Raw genomic sequence first — 16751 nt, 5'->3', positions numbered from 1 at the left:
GTTCGATTTCAAATTCTACCAAAATTTAACTCTTAAATAAGCAGCGTGTAACGAATATATTCATCCATCCTGTGTGCAAATACTATGACTATAAAGGGTCCTGAGTGCACATTGTATGTCCTGAGTGCACTCAGGAGGTCCTGAGCGGTGTTTAGACGTACTCCTTTACTTTATGTCATCCTGAATATTTAATTTGTCTGCTATCCAACAGTATTCATACTGGTAAAATTCCCAAGTTGTGTCTCTATGAGATGAAACATGGAGATCATAAATGGGAACCAGTAGGTAAACAAAACAAAATATCTATGAATATTAAGTGCCAGCCTTTGTAAGAATCAGGCAAGTTTGAAAAAAATCAAAACATGGCAGAAAAAAACCCACCAACCAAACCATCCTATTTTGAAGGTACCCTCATCCTGAGTTAGAAATGGTAGGTCTTTCTTTTCTGTGTGTCTGGTAATTCGAGAAATCTCTAGATAAATTTTGGTTAGAATGATTGCAAATTACGGAGTTAGCTCCCCTTAGTTTTTAATTTCTAGTGCATTTCAACCAAATTATATCTTGAATTACCAGAACAGGACAAGGAAACAAAAGATTGGCACTTAAATATCTCCCCAAAAGAAGTGTTTGTGAATCAGCAGTAATTACAAAGTGCAACCTTAAGATGGTATGGGTGTCTTCCGCCATCTTTCTTGGATTGTAAAATAGCAGAACACTATAGGTCTTGATTTTTAATTAAGAGAGCAAATTTCAATGCAGGAGTGCAATATGATAATAAGAATTTTCATTTAAATGAACAAATTTATGTAATTTTAAGATATATTTAATAACAATTTTACAAAAGTAAATTTTTGCTTGATTTCGATTTTTTAACTTGCGTATTAATGGGAGGTAACTCAGAAATAGTAAAATTTATAAAGGAATTTACAGGAAACTTTTCTATTCTATTTTATAGCAGGAAAAAAAAAAAAAAAGTGAGCCCATTTTTCTTTTAATATTCTGAAATCATTTTCATTGAGAGCTATCTTCTCAAATTTTATTTCAATATTCTATCATTTAGTTTTCGTTCTATTCACATTATGATGATTTTTCTCTGTATAATCTGAACAAAATGTGTCATTTGATCACCACCTGTAGCTTGAAAACAAGCTTGGTGACCTATCACTTATATTATTTTTTGGAACATATAGCACAATAAAAGATACATTTTGACAAAGTATGAAAAAATTCTATCATTTTTTAATTATACTCCCATACCACCTTAATTATTCATCTTTGACACATAATTTACAGAATACTTTTATTTAGTGTAGATCAAAAGTAATTGCAGGTATACTTCTGAGGTCAAGAATTGCTTATTGAGCTGAAGAGACAATTTAGACAGTAGGCAATATTTAATAGCACAAACACATTTACAATAAATTGTTAAGGCATGATTATAAAGTATAGACAACAAGCATTCTGAGAGTATTGCATGGCAATACATAGTCCCCTACTGGTTTAAAATTCATTGTACTGGAACAAAATGCTAACTTGATCCATAACTTGTCATAGTGTAAACTTTATAACAAATATCAAGTCAATATCTTCAAGCATGAGGAAAAAAAGTGTGGAAAACTGATTATTTAAGTGAATTTTCTAAGTCTATAGCTAAGGACCATAACTCTGCACAAAATCATCAGACCAGAACAAAATTTGAATGTGATCTGTATCTTGTCATGATAAAACTATATACCAACTATCCATATAATATCTTCAAGCATGACGAAAAAAAGTGAGGAAAACTGATTATTTGAGTGAATTTTCTAAGTCCAAGGGCCATAACTCTGCCCAAAATCATCAGACCGGAACAAAATTTGAACTTGATCTGTAACTTGTCATGATAATACCAATTATTCAGTCAATATCTTCAAGCATGAAGAAAAAAAGTGTGGAAAACTGATTATTTGAGTGAATTTTCTAAGTCCAAGGACCATAACTCTGCACAAAATCATGAGACCAGAACAAAATTCGAACTTGATCTGTAACTTGCCATGATAAAACAATACACCAAATATCAAATCAATATCTTTAAAAAAAGTGTGGAAAACCGATTTGCCGGACTGACGGATGGACAGACAGACAGAGGGACGGAGTGAGCAGTTGAGGCAAGTATGGAAACAACATTCAAGCTTGATACAGCTCTGAATTTGGATTCTGAGTAACTATTTGACACAGCATAGTGTAATTTTTCAAGTAAAGTGCAGGGATTATCTAAATAAATTGTCTTCTTAATTTTAAACCAAGCCTTATATTACTTACACCTTTCAGTATAATTGTTTGTAAATCATAACAGATGTCAATCATACTGGTATTGTATCAGTACTCTTACTTTACATAGGAAAGAATTGGGACAATGGGAATCCACTTTGATATCAATACATAGGTTGTATCATCAGCTCAGTAGTCAATGCTTCCCTACTGCCATGATTTTTAACATACCTTTCTGAAATTGCTCATTTATAAATTCAAAAATTATTTAAAAGAAACTTAGGTTTCAATCCCTCAGGCAAAGTTAACCTTAAATGGATTTGGCAATTATTTTTAGGTCCCTTTTGGTCATATTGCTCTTCACATGTTTTGGTTCTTATACATCATTGGTTTTCTAATATTTGATTTTGAGCATTCTTGATGAAGGAAAATCTAGAAAAACGCTTGCAATGCATTAAATTCATAAAGTGTCAATTCATTTTTTTACCAAATTTTAATCAAATACTTACACAAGATTTTTTAGATTAATTCATAAATAGTAATATTTTATAACTTTTAATTTACAAAGGAACTATATGCAATTGTATATATATATATATATCTAAAATTTGGTAGCAGTTTGACTGCTCTTTTCTTAATTTAAGGGCAACTAACATGTTAAAAGTTGGCAGTAGATGATTAAAAAGGTGTTAAAACTTTCTAGAAGTCATAAAACACATCATTAATTTCATGAAATGTCTTTAATTCAAAATTCTGCACCTTTTAATTTAACCTTTAATAGAATCCTGAGTTATCACATAGAACCTGCATGGCTGGATAAAAAAAGACCAGTCAGTGTGATATCAATTTTTCTAAAATTTTAGAAAAAGATTTTCAAATTATAATTGTCAGATTACTTTGACAAAATGTTTCAATGTTTTGAAATCAAGGTTTTTATATGTTGACCATACTGCACAGACTGTTAGATGATTGGCATGAAGTATTTGTTAAAATCAGTTTGTCGATGATGGATTTCTCAAAAGCTTTTTATATCTGCCTTACAATACATGTAAACAGGTAGATTAATACCTCGTCAAAATTGTATCCCCATAATTAGTATTAATTTTTTCAATCATGAAAAGGGTACACATTAAAGAGATTACAAATTGTCATTCAGCACTTGAAAACTTTATTCACATTGCATCATTGCAATACCTACTTGGAAGATAAATGTTTCATCTACCTAATAAGCATAATTTAATAAATATTAAGCCTTTAAATAACTTAAAATTATTGCACAACTGGGCAAATTTTAGAAAGTTTGGTAAACATTAAATTTTTTTTATCAAAAATACTTCATGAAAGGGCAGAGTAGAAATTTCAGAAGGTGGATTTAAAACAAAATAAATGGGGAATGTGTCCATGGGACACAGATGATGACCCGCTTGTATATCATATAAAGTTATAAAGGGACATAACTGACGAACTGTAAAAGTGATGCTACCCAAATTTGTACTTGATCTGAGTTTTGGTGTCATAATTATTGTGTATAAGTTTCATAACATTTGGTTGAGGCTAACTTAATTTAGAGAACTGAAACGAAAAAATTCATCAATTTTTCCATTTGTATAGGGGCATAACTCTAGAACAGTAAAAGTGACACCACCAAAATTCAAACTTGATCTGTATTTTGTGGTAATAAGCATTGTGTATAATTTCAAAACATTTGGTTGAGGCAAACTAAAGTTAGAGAACGGAAACCAACTTTGGGACGTACGTACGGACAGACAAGGGTAAAACTTAATGCCCCCTCTGCTACGGCGGGGGCATAAAAAATTGAAGATCCAAAAGTGAAGTCTGTGGGTTTTGGCAGAATTAATAGGGGGTGTCGGTGAACAGGTATGGCTAACTTTTTTTTCTAGTACATTTTCATGAATAAGATAATTAATCTGCCTAAAGTTGACTTTGAAAATGTAACAATATAAATGTAGGGGTAAGAAGTGTACTTAATGTCTTAACTGTAGTACTTTTTGTTTGTTATTCAAACACATCATCTCTGTTGTGACGACTCATTACAAAGGTATTTCAATTGACCAATATATGAGTTTTAAAGAGATAAGTTTAATTTTTTATGTTATTAAACTCTTAAAATATAAAAATAACAGGATCTGAAGCAGCATTTGTATCATTTGTTTTTGTTGTATAGGTTCTAAGGACAATTTTTTTAGCAGTCGATTCAAACAAGTCTGAAGGTTCAGTTTCTACTTTTTAATTTGACTGGATATCAACATGTATATATACAATGTATTTAAATAAATGGTCCAAATATGGTGTTACTTCCCAAAAATAAATTAATCAATCTAATAAGACTTCAACTAATATTGCTGAGTCTGGTCGATAAAATGTTTGGAATAATGCCAACTTTAATTTTTTGTTGTACGTTTGAAAAATAAAATGCTCCGCCGGGCGCAGCTTGATACAACCTCAGAGGTCGAACCCTGAACAGTTGGGGCAAGTATGGACACAACATTCAAGCTTGATACAGCACTGAATTTGGATTGTGATTAAATATTTGACACAGCATAGGTTTCTGACACAGAATGAATGTGGTCTAAGAACTTAAAAAATTTTAATTTACCTTTTCAAACCATATCATTATTATTTGCTTTTATATATAAATCAGAAATAACCAATTTAAAATGAAAAATTTTAAAGAAAAAAAAAATCCCTCCCCCAAATTTTTGGAACCCCCTTATGATTCATCATCCCCAAACTCAATCCCAGCCTTCCCTTAGTGGTATGGTACCTTGCAGTACAATTTCAGAGAGATCCATACACTTGAACACAAGTTATTGTCTGGATTCTAGAAAAATGCTTGTTTTTAGGCCCCTTTTTGGCCCCAAATTCCTAAACGTTTAGGGCAATTACCCCCAAACTCAAACCCAGCTTTCCCTTTGTGATATGGAACCTTGTAGTACAATTTCATAAAGATTCATACACTTACACACAAGTTATTGTCCTGAAACTCGAAAAATGCTTGTTTTTTGCCCCTTTTTGGCCCCTAATTCCTAATATTTTGAGGCAATTACCCCCAAAATCAATCCCAGCCTTCCCTTTGTGGTATGGTACCTTGCAGTACAATTTCAGAGAGATCCATACACTTGAACACAAGTTATTGTCTGGAAACTAGAAAAATGCTTATTTTTGGCCACTTTTTGGCCCCTTATTCCTAAACGTTTTGGACAATTACCCCCAAACTCAATTCCAGCTTTCCCTTTGTGATATGGAACCTTGTAGTACAATTTCAGAAAGATCCATACACTTACACACAAGGTATTATCATGAAACTAGAAAAATACTTGTTTTTGCCCCTTTTTTGGCCCCTAATTCCTAAAATTTTGAGGCAATTACCCCCAAAATCAATCCCAGCATTCCCTTTGTGATTTGGAACCTTGTGGTACAATGTCAGAGAGATCCATACACTAACAGACAAGTTATGTCTGGAAGTTACAAAAATGCTTACTTTTGGCCCCTAATTCCTTAACTGTTGGTACCATAACCCCCAAAATCAATCCCAACCTTCTTTTTGTGGTATTGAACCATATGGTAAAATTTCATAGAGATCCATTCACTTAAACTAAAGTTAGAGTGCGAAAACTAGTGTGTCTTCGGATGACGACGACGATGACGGAGCCAACATCATACCAATATACGACCATAAATTTTTTTGCGGTCGTATAAAAATCAAACATTGTAGCGCTGTGAAGAACAAGCACATCTCTTTCAAATCTCACCATATCTCCCTATCAGTTTCAAAAAGAGAAGTCACTTCTCCTTACGATTCTGAAGTAGTGTGAGTCCTGAAGATGTTTTATTTATCCCATTTTCTTAAAATTAATATGACTGACAAATATGATAAGTACCTTTCATGAACATAGAATTAGAGAGTTTGTACAGAAACAGACTCGAAGGCCGCCTAAATCTACTCCAAGTTCTCCAACAAAGAAATTCTCAAGGGATTGTGCAGATCCTGTTGGAAGAATCTTATAATTCCCAAAGCATCTTTGAGAACATCTTCCCTTTTTACCTCCATCAGAAGAGGATTTTCCTCATCACCACTAATAAAGTTCTTTTTATGTTCTTTAATGGCATCACATATTTCAGTTACTGATGGCAAAGAACTAAAAAAAGAAAAAGTAAAAATTGTATTAATGATCAGATTTCTTGAAAGATGAAAAACATACAGTTCTTGCAGAATAGGTGAAATCCAGTGAAAACACTCAATCAAAGTGATTTTTGCAAAGCTATAATTTACTCATTTGGTCATAATCTGACTAGACAATTTGTAAGAAACTTAAAAGGCTTTAATAATACCTTGTTACTACAGAAGCTGGAACAGCTGGAATGAAATCAGCAACAGCAGATACATCATCTTGTAAGGTTTCATCCAGATTAACAACATTCCTGAAATGAAAAAAAGATATTGAAATGGGTGTTGCCGCTTAAACATTTTTTATACTGACAAGTATATATGCATTAAGACCTATCAATTGAATTTCATTTAGTGGATAAGGAGAAGTTTTATATACTAAAGTTAACAAAAAAAATTAAGGAAGCTCACATTTATTCATAAAAAATAATTTATCAAAGTGTTATCAAAATTATTCAAAGAATTAATTAGTTAGTGTACAACACCCAGAAAATTCTTGTTTTTTTAACACTTAAAATTTCCAGAAATACTATGCCCCTTACAACCCCTAGGGAAGGAATTTTATGTGGGTGGTTGTATATCTAAAATATTTAACAGATGACCATTCAAAAACAATAAATTAAAATTATATTTATTATAAATGGAGTTTATTAAGAACTTGTCATCTCACTCTATTGGGCAGTTAATTATCTTTGCACACGGTCTATGACGTCACAGTGCACATTCAATTCTCAGATAAAGACCTATGTTCCTTGACATACATTAAAATTGATGATGCTATTAATGTGATTCAAAGATATGGGTCAAAGTCCCTATGCTGTAAGGTGGACATCTCAGATGCGTTCAAACAACTTCCGATTAAAAAAAACCAGTGGCATCCATTTTGTGTTAAGTGGAACGGTCAGTACTATCATTATGTTTGTTTACCTTTTGGGTGTCGTTCTAGTCCCCGTCTGTTTGACTCTTTATCTACTAGTGTGTGCTGGATAGCTCAGAATAATTATGATATTAAAGTTATTTTCCATCTATTAGATGACTTTTTAACTGTAGACAAACCTGATGATTGTGGAGAAAGAAAAATGGCTTTGTTAAGCCTAATTTTTAACAAACTTAATATTCCTTTGTCATGTAAGAAGACCGTTGGACCAGTTTGTGAACTCGAATACCTAGGCATTATTTTGGACACGATTAATATGCAGGTTAGACTTCCTTTAGACAAAGTAAACAGAATCACACAATTCATAAGTTTTGTTTTAGATAAAAAATCTTGCACACGTAGAGAACTCGAACAATTACTTGGACATCTTAACTTTGCTACAAGAGTAATTTTGCCAGGTAGGGCATTCGTTACTTACCTTTATAGACTGATGTCTTCTGTCAAAGAGAGTCGCCACTATGTTCATTTAAATAAAGAGTGTAAATCCGATTTGACAATGTGGCTACAATTTTTGTCAACGTGGAATGGAATGAGCATGTTCTATGAATCTCATTTAACCTCTGCAGCGGACATGCATTTATTTACGGATGCTTCATCTACCATTGGTTTTGGAGGTTTTTATCAAGGGAAATGGTTTTGTGACACTTGGCCAAAAGACCTTCCAACTATTTCAGATAAAACTCTATCTATTGCTTTTTTGGAGTTATATCCTATCGTTGTGTCAGCTGTTTTATGGGGAAAAGAATGGTCTAAAAAGCGTATTAATTTCACTGCGACAATCTAGTGACTGTTATTATTCTGACTAAAGGTCGTTCAAAAGATCCTATAATCATGAAACTGATGAGACATCTTGTTATGTGTGCAGCAAAATTTAACTTTCCTTTTAACAGCAAACATGTGCCGGGAAAAATGAACTTAATTGCTGACTCTTTATCTCGTTTACAGAAGAACAAATTTCATCAGTTAGCACCAGAGGCAGAGAAAGCAGCAACTCCTTGTCCAACCCTGGAAGAGATTATTTGGACATCGCAGTAGAAAATTTACAAAATTTCGCTGTTGCAGATTCAACCAAAGCTTTATGTACCAAAGATATGAACATTATCTTAAGTTCTTACAACTACAAGGATCAACTTGGTCAACTTTCCAGTTACCACCTGTTTCTGAAAACTTGTTGATGCGTTTTATAGCCTTTTGCGAAACTCATAAGCATCTGAGATATTCCACCATTAAATCCTACCTATGTGGCATACGTTTCTTTTACTTACTAAAAGGGGGCGTTAATCCATTAGAGAACTTTGTCGGTAAACCATTACAAAATTAAAATCAGTTTTGGTTTAAAAAAGAAGCATGCCATTATGCCTAAGAGAATTCATTTACCTATAACTTTTGATATTTTACACAGAATGTGTTTTTTACTACGCAATTGTATTTTTGATAGTTTTACAGATGTTTTAATAGAAGCTGCATGTGTAACAGCTTTTTTCGGGTTTTTACGATGTGGTGAATTTTCTGTTCATGATACCAAAAAATTTGATCCTGAATCAAATTTGTGTCTTAGTGATGTTCAAATATCAAATGACTGTATTTTTGTGCACCTAAAGAAATCTAAGACTGATCCTTTTAGGTATGGTATTACTATTCCTTTGTTTAAAAACTCTTCAGATATATGTCCTGTAGTTTTACTTCAGAAATACTATAGACTCAGAATGAGTATTTTTAGCAATTCTGAGTACTTTTTTATTACTAATAAAGGTGATCCATTGTCAAGAAATTTTTTCATTTCTCATGTAAAATGTACATTCTAATGCAATTATTTTGTATCAATGGCTCTGATTGGAAGTCGACAAGCGTAAAATTCTCTATCTCCCTGTCTGTAACTAAGGAAGCTGACATTTTGAATATATTGACATGTAATTTCTCCAATAATAAGCAAAAAAACTCACATTTGGACCTACAAATCTTCTTTTCATCAAATTTTATTACATTTTGAAGCGGACAAGAAGCCAGAAAACGCCCGGTGTTTACGTTTGATGCTGGAAGCACACATATGATGTCAACTAGTTTAGGCGGCAAATAAGATAACATCATTTCGTGGAATTTTCGTTTAATGAAAAATTTACACTGAAATAATGACTAAAATTGAATGATTTGTTTATTTTGCATTGGAATAGAGATAACTGTATTGTATTTGAAGCTTTGCGGACGTCCATCGGTAGTTTTACTGTTGCAAATACCCGATTACCTGTCTCCGCTACGCATCGCCAGGTAAACTAAATTTGTGACAGTAAAACTACCGATGGATGTCCGCAAAGCTTCAAATACAATACAGTTATATCTAAATTAGACAAATTAGGATTATCTAGTGAAAAGTATAACGGCCATTCATTCAGAAGTGGTGCTGCAACTACTGCACACAAAGCACGACTGGAAGATCATCTTATTCAAACTTTGGGACAATGGTCCTCAGATTGTTATACCAAATATATTCATACCTCTCCAGATATACTTAGACAAGCTCAAATTCAAATGACTTCTACTTTGAACAATTAAAATTTGTACTGACAGCAAGGAGTGGATTGATTTTTATTTTTCTCATTATTCAACTTGGGGCTACAGCTGCAAGCATCTGTATTTGGCTATTTCCATACAAATTTTTTAGTCAATCTATAAAAAAATTATTTTAATTCCAAGTTTCAAGATTTAGCTAGAGTTATCTCCCTTTGCATATGGAGATAGAACATTATACATTATTGGTTTTTACTATGCAGTTGTATAAGTCCCCAGTTGCCATATTGTAAATTAATTTACATGTTTTATATTCTTGAATAAATAATAGTTTACCGGTAGTACTTAGTCTTTGTATATATAAGTATACTTCTCATCACACTTAGTTTATTACAAACTGCAGACATGTGTCTTTTAGAAATTGAGGTTTGGGTTTATGCATATGAGACAGCAACTCAAGGCAAGAATTATCATTTCTGTGTTTAATGAGTGGTATGGGTAAAATGACAGAGAAATTAATTTGGTATTAGATATAACCCTGCTATATAATTGGTCTAGAACAAGTGAAGTCATAAAATTAAATTTATATTTATCATAATTGGAGTTTATTAAGAACTTGTCATCTCACTCTATTGGGCAGTTAATTATCTTTACACACGGTCTATGACGTCACAGTGCACATTCAATTTTAATCTAATTTTGCTACGTCATTACTTCACACGATGTTTGTGTATGATATGTGTCTGCAAGTAAAACATGAACTTCTATTGTTTTGGTCAGCTCTTTGCTACCACCTCCCCGTCGCTCTCCTTGCTGTCAGTGCCATGGGGACTTTCATTGATTTTATTTTGTTTTTAAATTTTGTATATGTTGTTACATAGTTTGATGTTTATATTATATACTTGCTGTTTATTGTTAGAATTTTTACAATTGCTTGTCATTATTTTATTTGATTAAGAATTTTTTATTTTCTTTGTACTGTAATGACATAAAAAATATTAACCATTGAACTAATTGTTGATACTATACTGATGTATGGTCTAAGTACCTCATTTTAACACCATACTGACGTATGGTCTAAGTATTTAATTTTGACACCATACTGACATATGGTCCTAAGTATCTCTTTTTGACACCATACAGAAGTATGGTCTTGTTACCTCATTTTGACACCATACTGACGTATGGTTAAATTTACCTCTTGATACCAGTAACTTATTTTTGATACCATACTGACGTATGGCCTGAGTTCCTTTCTTTGACACCATACTGACATATGGTCTAAACACATCTTTTGACACCATACTGACGTATGGTCTAAATTTCTTATTTTGAAACCATAATGACATGGTTTAAATTACCTCTTTGACACCATGCTGACGTATGGTCTAAGCACCTCATTTTGATACCATACTTATGTATGGTCTAAGCACCTCATTTTGATACCATACTGACGTATGGTCTAAGCACCTCATTTTGATACCATACTGACGTATGGTTTAAGCACCTCATTTTGATACCATACTGACGTTTGGTCTAAGCATCTCATTTTGATACCATACTGACGTATGGTTTAAGCATCTCATTTTGATACCAAACTGACGTATGGTCTAAGCATCTCATTTTGATACCATACTGACGTATGGTTTAAGCACCTCATTTTGATAATAAACTGACGTATGGTTTAAGCATCTCATTTTGATACCATACTGACGTATGGTCTAAGCACCTCATTTTGATACCAAACTGACGTATGGTTTAAGCACCTCATTTTGATACCATACTGACGTATGGTTTAAGCATCTCATTTTGATACCATACTGACGTATGGTCTAAGCATCTTATTATTTTTATACTATTCTATGTATGGTTTAGACTTTGCTATTGTTGGTACAAAATGTACTTATTAACCTATTATATTTGTTGGTTAAAATCTTACTTTTTTCTTTATTTTATGAATGGCTATTTCGATACAAATTTTTTAGTCAATCTATAAAAAAATGTATCTGAATTCCAAGTTTCAAGATTTAGCTAGAGTTATCTCCCTTTGCATATGGAGATAGAACATTATTGGTTTTTACTATGCAGTTGTATAAGTCCCCAGTTGCCATATTGTAAATTAGTTTACATGTTTTATATTCTTGAATAAATAATAGTTTAGTACTTAGTCTTTGTATATATTAGTATACTTCTCATCACACATAGTTTATTACAAACTGCAGACATGTGTCTTTTAGAAATTGAGGTTTGGGTTTTAAAATAATGCATATGAGACAGCAACTCAAGGCAAGAATTATCATTTCTGTGTTTAAAGAGTGGTATGGGTAAAATGAAAGAGACATTAATTTGGTATTATATATAACCCTGCTATATAATTGGTCTAGAACAAGTGAAGTCATAAAAGTCCATTAATATATGTAAATTAGTGAATCTTGAAACCCCAGTTGCGTAACTATCAGGATTTAAAAATGAAATCAACAACAAATTACTATATATGCAAATACAATGAATTGCTTACTCTGTTGATAAGTCCAAAATAGATCTTCTGGCTGTTTCAGCAACTTCTCTTCTAATTTGGACTGTTGGTGTACCAAGCTCTTGATACGTATGTCCTCTTCTTACTTCCTCCTCAAACCAAATATGGACAATACTCTATTTATGGTAAAAAAATATTTGTATAAGTATTTCAATACCTATTGGAGCTCATGCATAATGACAATGCATGTAGGAAAAATATCCCCTATTTTCATGGATTCACATTATTAGGAAGTTTTGCTGATAAGACATGAGAACTTTTTTAGTGGAGAATTGCCACAGTCAAAATGCAATATTGAGTCCTCAAAATAAAAATAACTGAATATAAAATACAGGTCAGTCAGGATAAAAAAATCCAAATATAACATTGTTTTGTTGAAATATTTTGCAAGTCACTTATATAAAAAGAAAATGTCCTGAATTGATAAAGAAGCCATTGAAAAAATTACCCTTGAATTAAACAAAAATAAACTTGCATATAAGCATGGTTGAATGAGACAAAATGTCAATTTCTCTTAGCTTCATAAAATTTTATTTAAGGAATGACTGTAATATTTTTTCTGTCTATGAAGAAATAACATCAAAAATGAGGTGCACACTGAATAACCTGCGTAGCGGGTTATTTTAAAGTGTGCACCACATTTTTTATGTTATTTCGAATAGACAGACAAAATATTAGTCATTTCTTTTAATTTAATTCTTAATTCCATTTTAAACCAGAGTAAATCATGAAAAAACGTTGATGACGTCAAGGTCACATGACAAAATTATGTCTATGAGCTGATAAACAAAACAACGTCAGCCAATTGGAAGACGCGTTACATCCAAAATTAAATTATTCAATGATCAAGGAGGAGTTTCAGTATTACAAACACAACAAACAATACACCAGCAACAATCCTACTTCATTTGAAAATGCATGGGTTTCAACATACCTGTGTTACTCCAACCAAATTACTTTGACCAGAAGGACTGTTTCTCCTATTTTCTGTAGAATTCTACAATAACAAACAACATGTCTGTAACTGTTCAAAAATCAGTCAATTGAAACCCTACAAAGAAATTTTAATAACTTTTTACTAATGTTGGATCAACAATGTTTGTCCTTGTAGTTTTGCTGGTGAATATTGATCTACTGTTTTTCACACTTCATTTATTGACAAGTGGTTAATAAATTGTACTAAAAAAGTGCTAGTAAAATTACCCTTTGAAGGTACTAGAGAGGAATAATTTCTCTTCATGCAATAAATTCTAATTTCTCTTCATATGCTGTACTTTCTAAAGGGCAGTTTTTTTTTTTATTAAAATCTGAGCAGCAGTTAAGGATGAGTTGCACATATGATGTTATATTGATGAATTGTATAACTATGACAGACATGGTGATTTCGATATATAACTACCCCCATAAACTTCATCGGAGATACATATTTTTTTTCAATGGCTAAGGAGTTGGGATACAAAATTAAGCTTTGAACAGATACAAAAGTGCCAAAAAATATTTAATACAACTAATACTTCACATGATATTAACATACTACATTTCTAATCCTGAGGATGTGAAAAATACCTGTGTTATAACTTCAGCCAAATCACTTTGTCTAGCAGGACTGTTTCTCCTACTTTCTGTAGAATTCTACAGAGAAAAAAAACATGTCTATAACTGGTGAATAATCAGTCAATTGAAACCCTACGAAAATATTTCTTTAACTTTTTGTGGATGTTCAATCAACAATGTTTTTCTGTTAGCAAAACATCATTATAATTAAAACGAACTCAACAAGAATGTGTCCATAGTACACAGATGCCCTAATCGCACTATCATTTTCTATGTTTAGTGGATTGCGAAATTGGGGTCAAAACTAATTTGGCCTTAAAATTAGAAGATCATATCATGGGGAACAAAGTGTATCAATATCTCCCTTTTACTTTTCTTCTTCATGCACATCTAGATAGGATTATCCTTCATCACATCTAATCAGGGACTTTCTATACTAACGGGACTCATATCTATTGATTTTATCTAATTACCAAGCCGTTCGTGTAAAGCTACACCCCAACAATAAACTTAGTTTCGTATCTCTGATATACGAAGCTAGAAATTATTTGCGTATTTCAAAGTATATTTCAATTTAATATGTGTTAATATAAAATCTTATTAATATCCATTTACCATGGCAAAAAATATAAGATTTTAAAAGAATGTTAAATTATTAAACTGAGACATAGAGTTTTAAAAAACACTCCAGTCATGCAAAAGGAGCAAGCAAGATGGCACCCACTCGAAATTTACTAACCAATGCCTCAAAGTTTAAAGATCTATATTTAAAAAACTATAGGAGGAATCTTTTCAAAAGCAGTATTTTGCAATGACAAAATGTATTAAATTTCATTAAAATGTTACTTCATTAAACTTGAACATATAGTTATGAAGAACACTTCATAAATATGAAATGATTTGCTATAAAGTCATGTGACATCAGCGACGGCACAGTTCAGTCTGAAAATTTGTATAGACATCGTTATAAGTGACCAGTCCCGTTAGTACAGAAAGTCCACGTTTCATTAGGATCCTTTAATTAGTTTAGGAGTTTCACTTACATGGTCATGTAAATGAATTATACAAAAAGAGATTAGGTACAATTATCTCCCTTCAAGGTACAAGAGAGAACAAACACAATAAACACTTCACATGCAATAAGCCTACTATGTTTTAAAGAACCAGGTTGTAAATAAAGGCAACAGTAGTATACCGCTGTTGGAAATTCATAAATCGATTGAGAAAAAACAAATCCGGGTTACAAACTAAAACTGAGGGAAACACATTAAATATAAGAGGAGAACTACGACACAACAGAAACACAACATTAAAATGTAACACACAGAGAAACGAACTATAATATAACAATGGCCATTTTCCTGACTTGGTACAGGACATTTTAAGAAAAAAATGGTGGGTTGAACCTGGTTTTGTGACTAGCCAAACCTCCCGCTTTTATGGCAATGTTAAATATAACATTAAAATGACAACATTACATGACAGGACTACAATACAAATAAATGGGAGAACATATAGGACAGAGAAACATACGAATAATAGCTAACAAAAGTAAGTAATACCTGTGTTGTTACTCTTGTTAAATTACTCCTTGCAGACCTGTTTCTACTACTACTACTTTCTGTAGAATTCTACAATATAAACAAAAACATGTCTAGATAACTATTAATTTATAAATCAATTGAAACCCTACAAAAATGTGCAATAACTTTTTGTGGATGTAGGAATTACAGTGTTTTTTCTGTGTTAGAAAAATACCATTTATAAAAAAAAAATATCTCAAAAAACAGGTTGACAAAGATATCATATGTCTTGTCTATATCCAACTTTTGATAGATTAATCTTTAAATGTAAAAAAACCATCAGTTTCAATGCATCACGACTGAAGATGTGAGGCCAAATAATCTTTATGGAAATGATATATTCATTCTCAAGTTGTTGTTTTTTTTGTAATGTGTTTATTGGCAAAAGCTAATGAATATAAATCATCATAGTAAGTAAGTCCATAGTACATCAGCAAAATTGAGACAAGTACATATAGTTGATATTTTGAATCATTTGACAAACTTAAAAATAATAATAATGGTAAAAAAAAAGAGAAAACTAACCTGGGTAGCATGGATTGGGTAGATATATGTATTACGTAAAAGTTTACTTGTATAGTCATTCTGTTAGTTGGAGCCAGGGGTTCCAGCAGGAGTATGCTCTTTGCAATGGTTTATTTTTATAAAATATTATTTTTTTAATAAACAAATTTTCTTTAAGATAATTTTTTAAGGCTACAATATTTACTTGTCCACATTGCATTTTTGTTTCGTATATATAATATTTAGTTAATAATATTATGAGGTTTCTTATGTAGTTTTTTTCTGTTTTTTCTAATATCCCAAATAAGACTATATCTAAATTAGTGTTAGTTCAATTTGGACTTTTGAATATATCCATTTATTAAGTTCTTCCTAAACATCAAATACTTTTGGACATGTCCAAAATATGTGTTCTATAGTTTCTATCGAGTCCGTACAGAAAGTGCATTTATTGTTTTTTGAGACTTCAATTTTGTAGAGTAATTTATTTGTTCCCAAAATTCTGTGATTAATCCTGTATTGGAGCCACTGTAATTTTGAATTTTTAGTAATGTAAAAACGGCAGTCTATATACTTTATTCCAAATAATATTCTGTCTATTTAGGATTACCGACCTCTTTTCCTGTGATGTGATATTTGTTATTTTTTCGTTTAAAACATTGTCTTTTGATCCTTTTGTAGATTTCAGAAATC

General features: G+C 31.8%; 1 protein-coding gene across 1 annotated transcript in view; it reads right to left on the bottom strand.

The window, feature by feature from the left end:
• LOC127733552 (uncharacterized) overlaps nt 1-16751 on the bottom strand; it is a 40902-nt gene that overhangs the window by 8134 nt on the left and 16017 nt on the right. The window contains exons 3-8 of the mRNA XM_052242897.1: nt 15534-15602; nt 13984-14049; nt 13352-13414; nt 12400-12509; nt 6604-6693; nt 6153-6410 (exon numbers count right to left, since the gene is read on the bottom strand). Of these exons, the coding sequence (XP_052098857.1) occupies nt 6212-6410; nt 6604-6693; nt 12400-12509; nt 13352-13414; nt 13984-14049; nt 15534-15602 (597 nt within the window). The 3' untranslated portion in view covers nt 6153-6211. The remainder of the gene's footprint in view (nt 1-6152; nt 6411-6603; nt 6694-12399; nt 12510-13351; nt 13415-13983; nt 14050-15533; nt 15603-16751) is intronic.

Source organism: Mytilus californianus, unplaced genomic scaffold (genome assembly GCF_021869535.1).
Source record: "Mytilus californianus isolate M0D057914Y unplaced genomic scaffold, xbMytCali1.0.p SCAF_3, whole genome shotgun sequence".
Lineage (NCBI taxonomy): Eukaryota > Metazoa > Mollusca > Bivalvia > Mytilida > Mytilidae > Mytilus > Mytilus californianus.
This window is presented reverse-complemented; position numbering and strand designations above follow the sequence as displayed.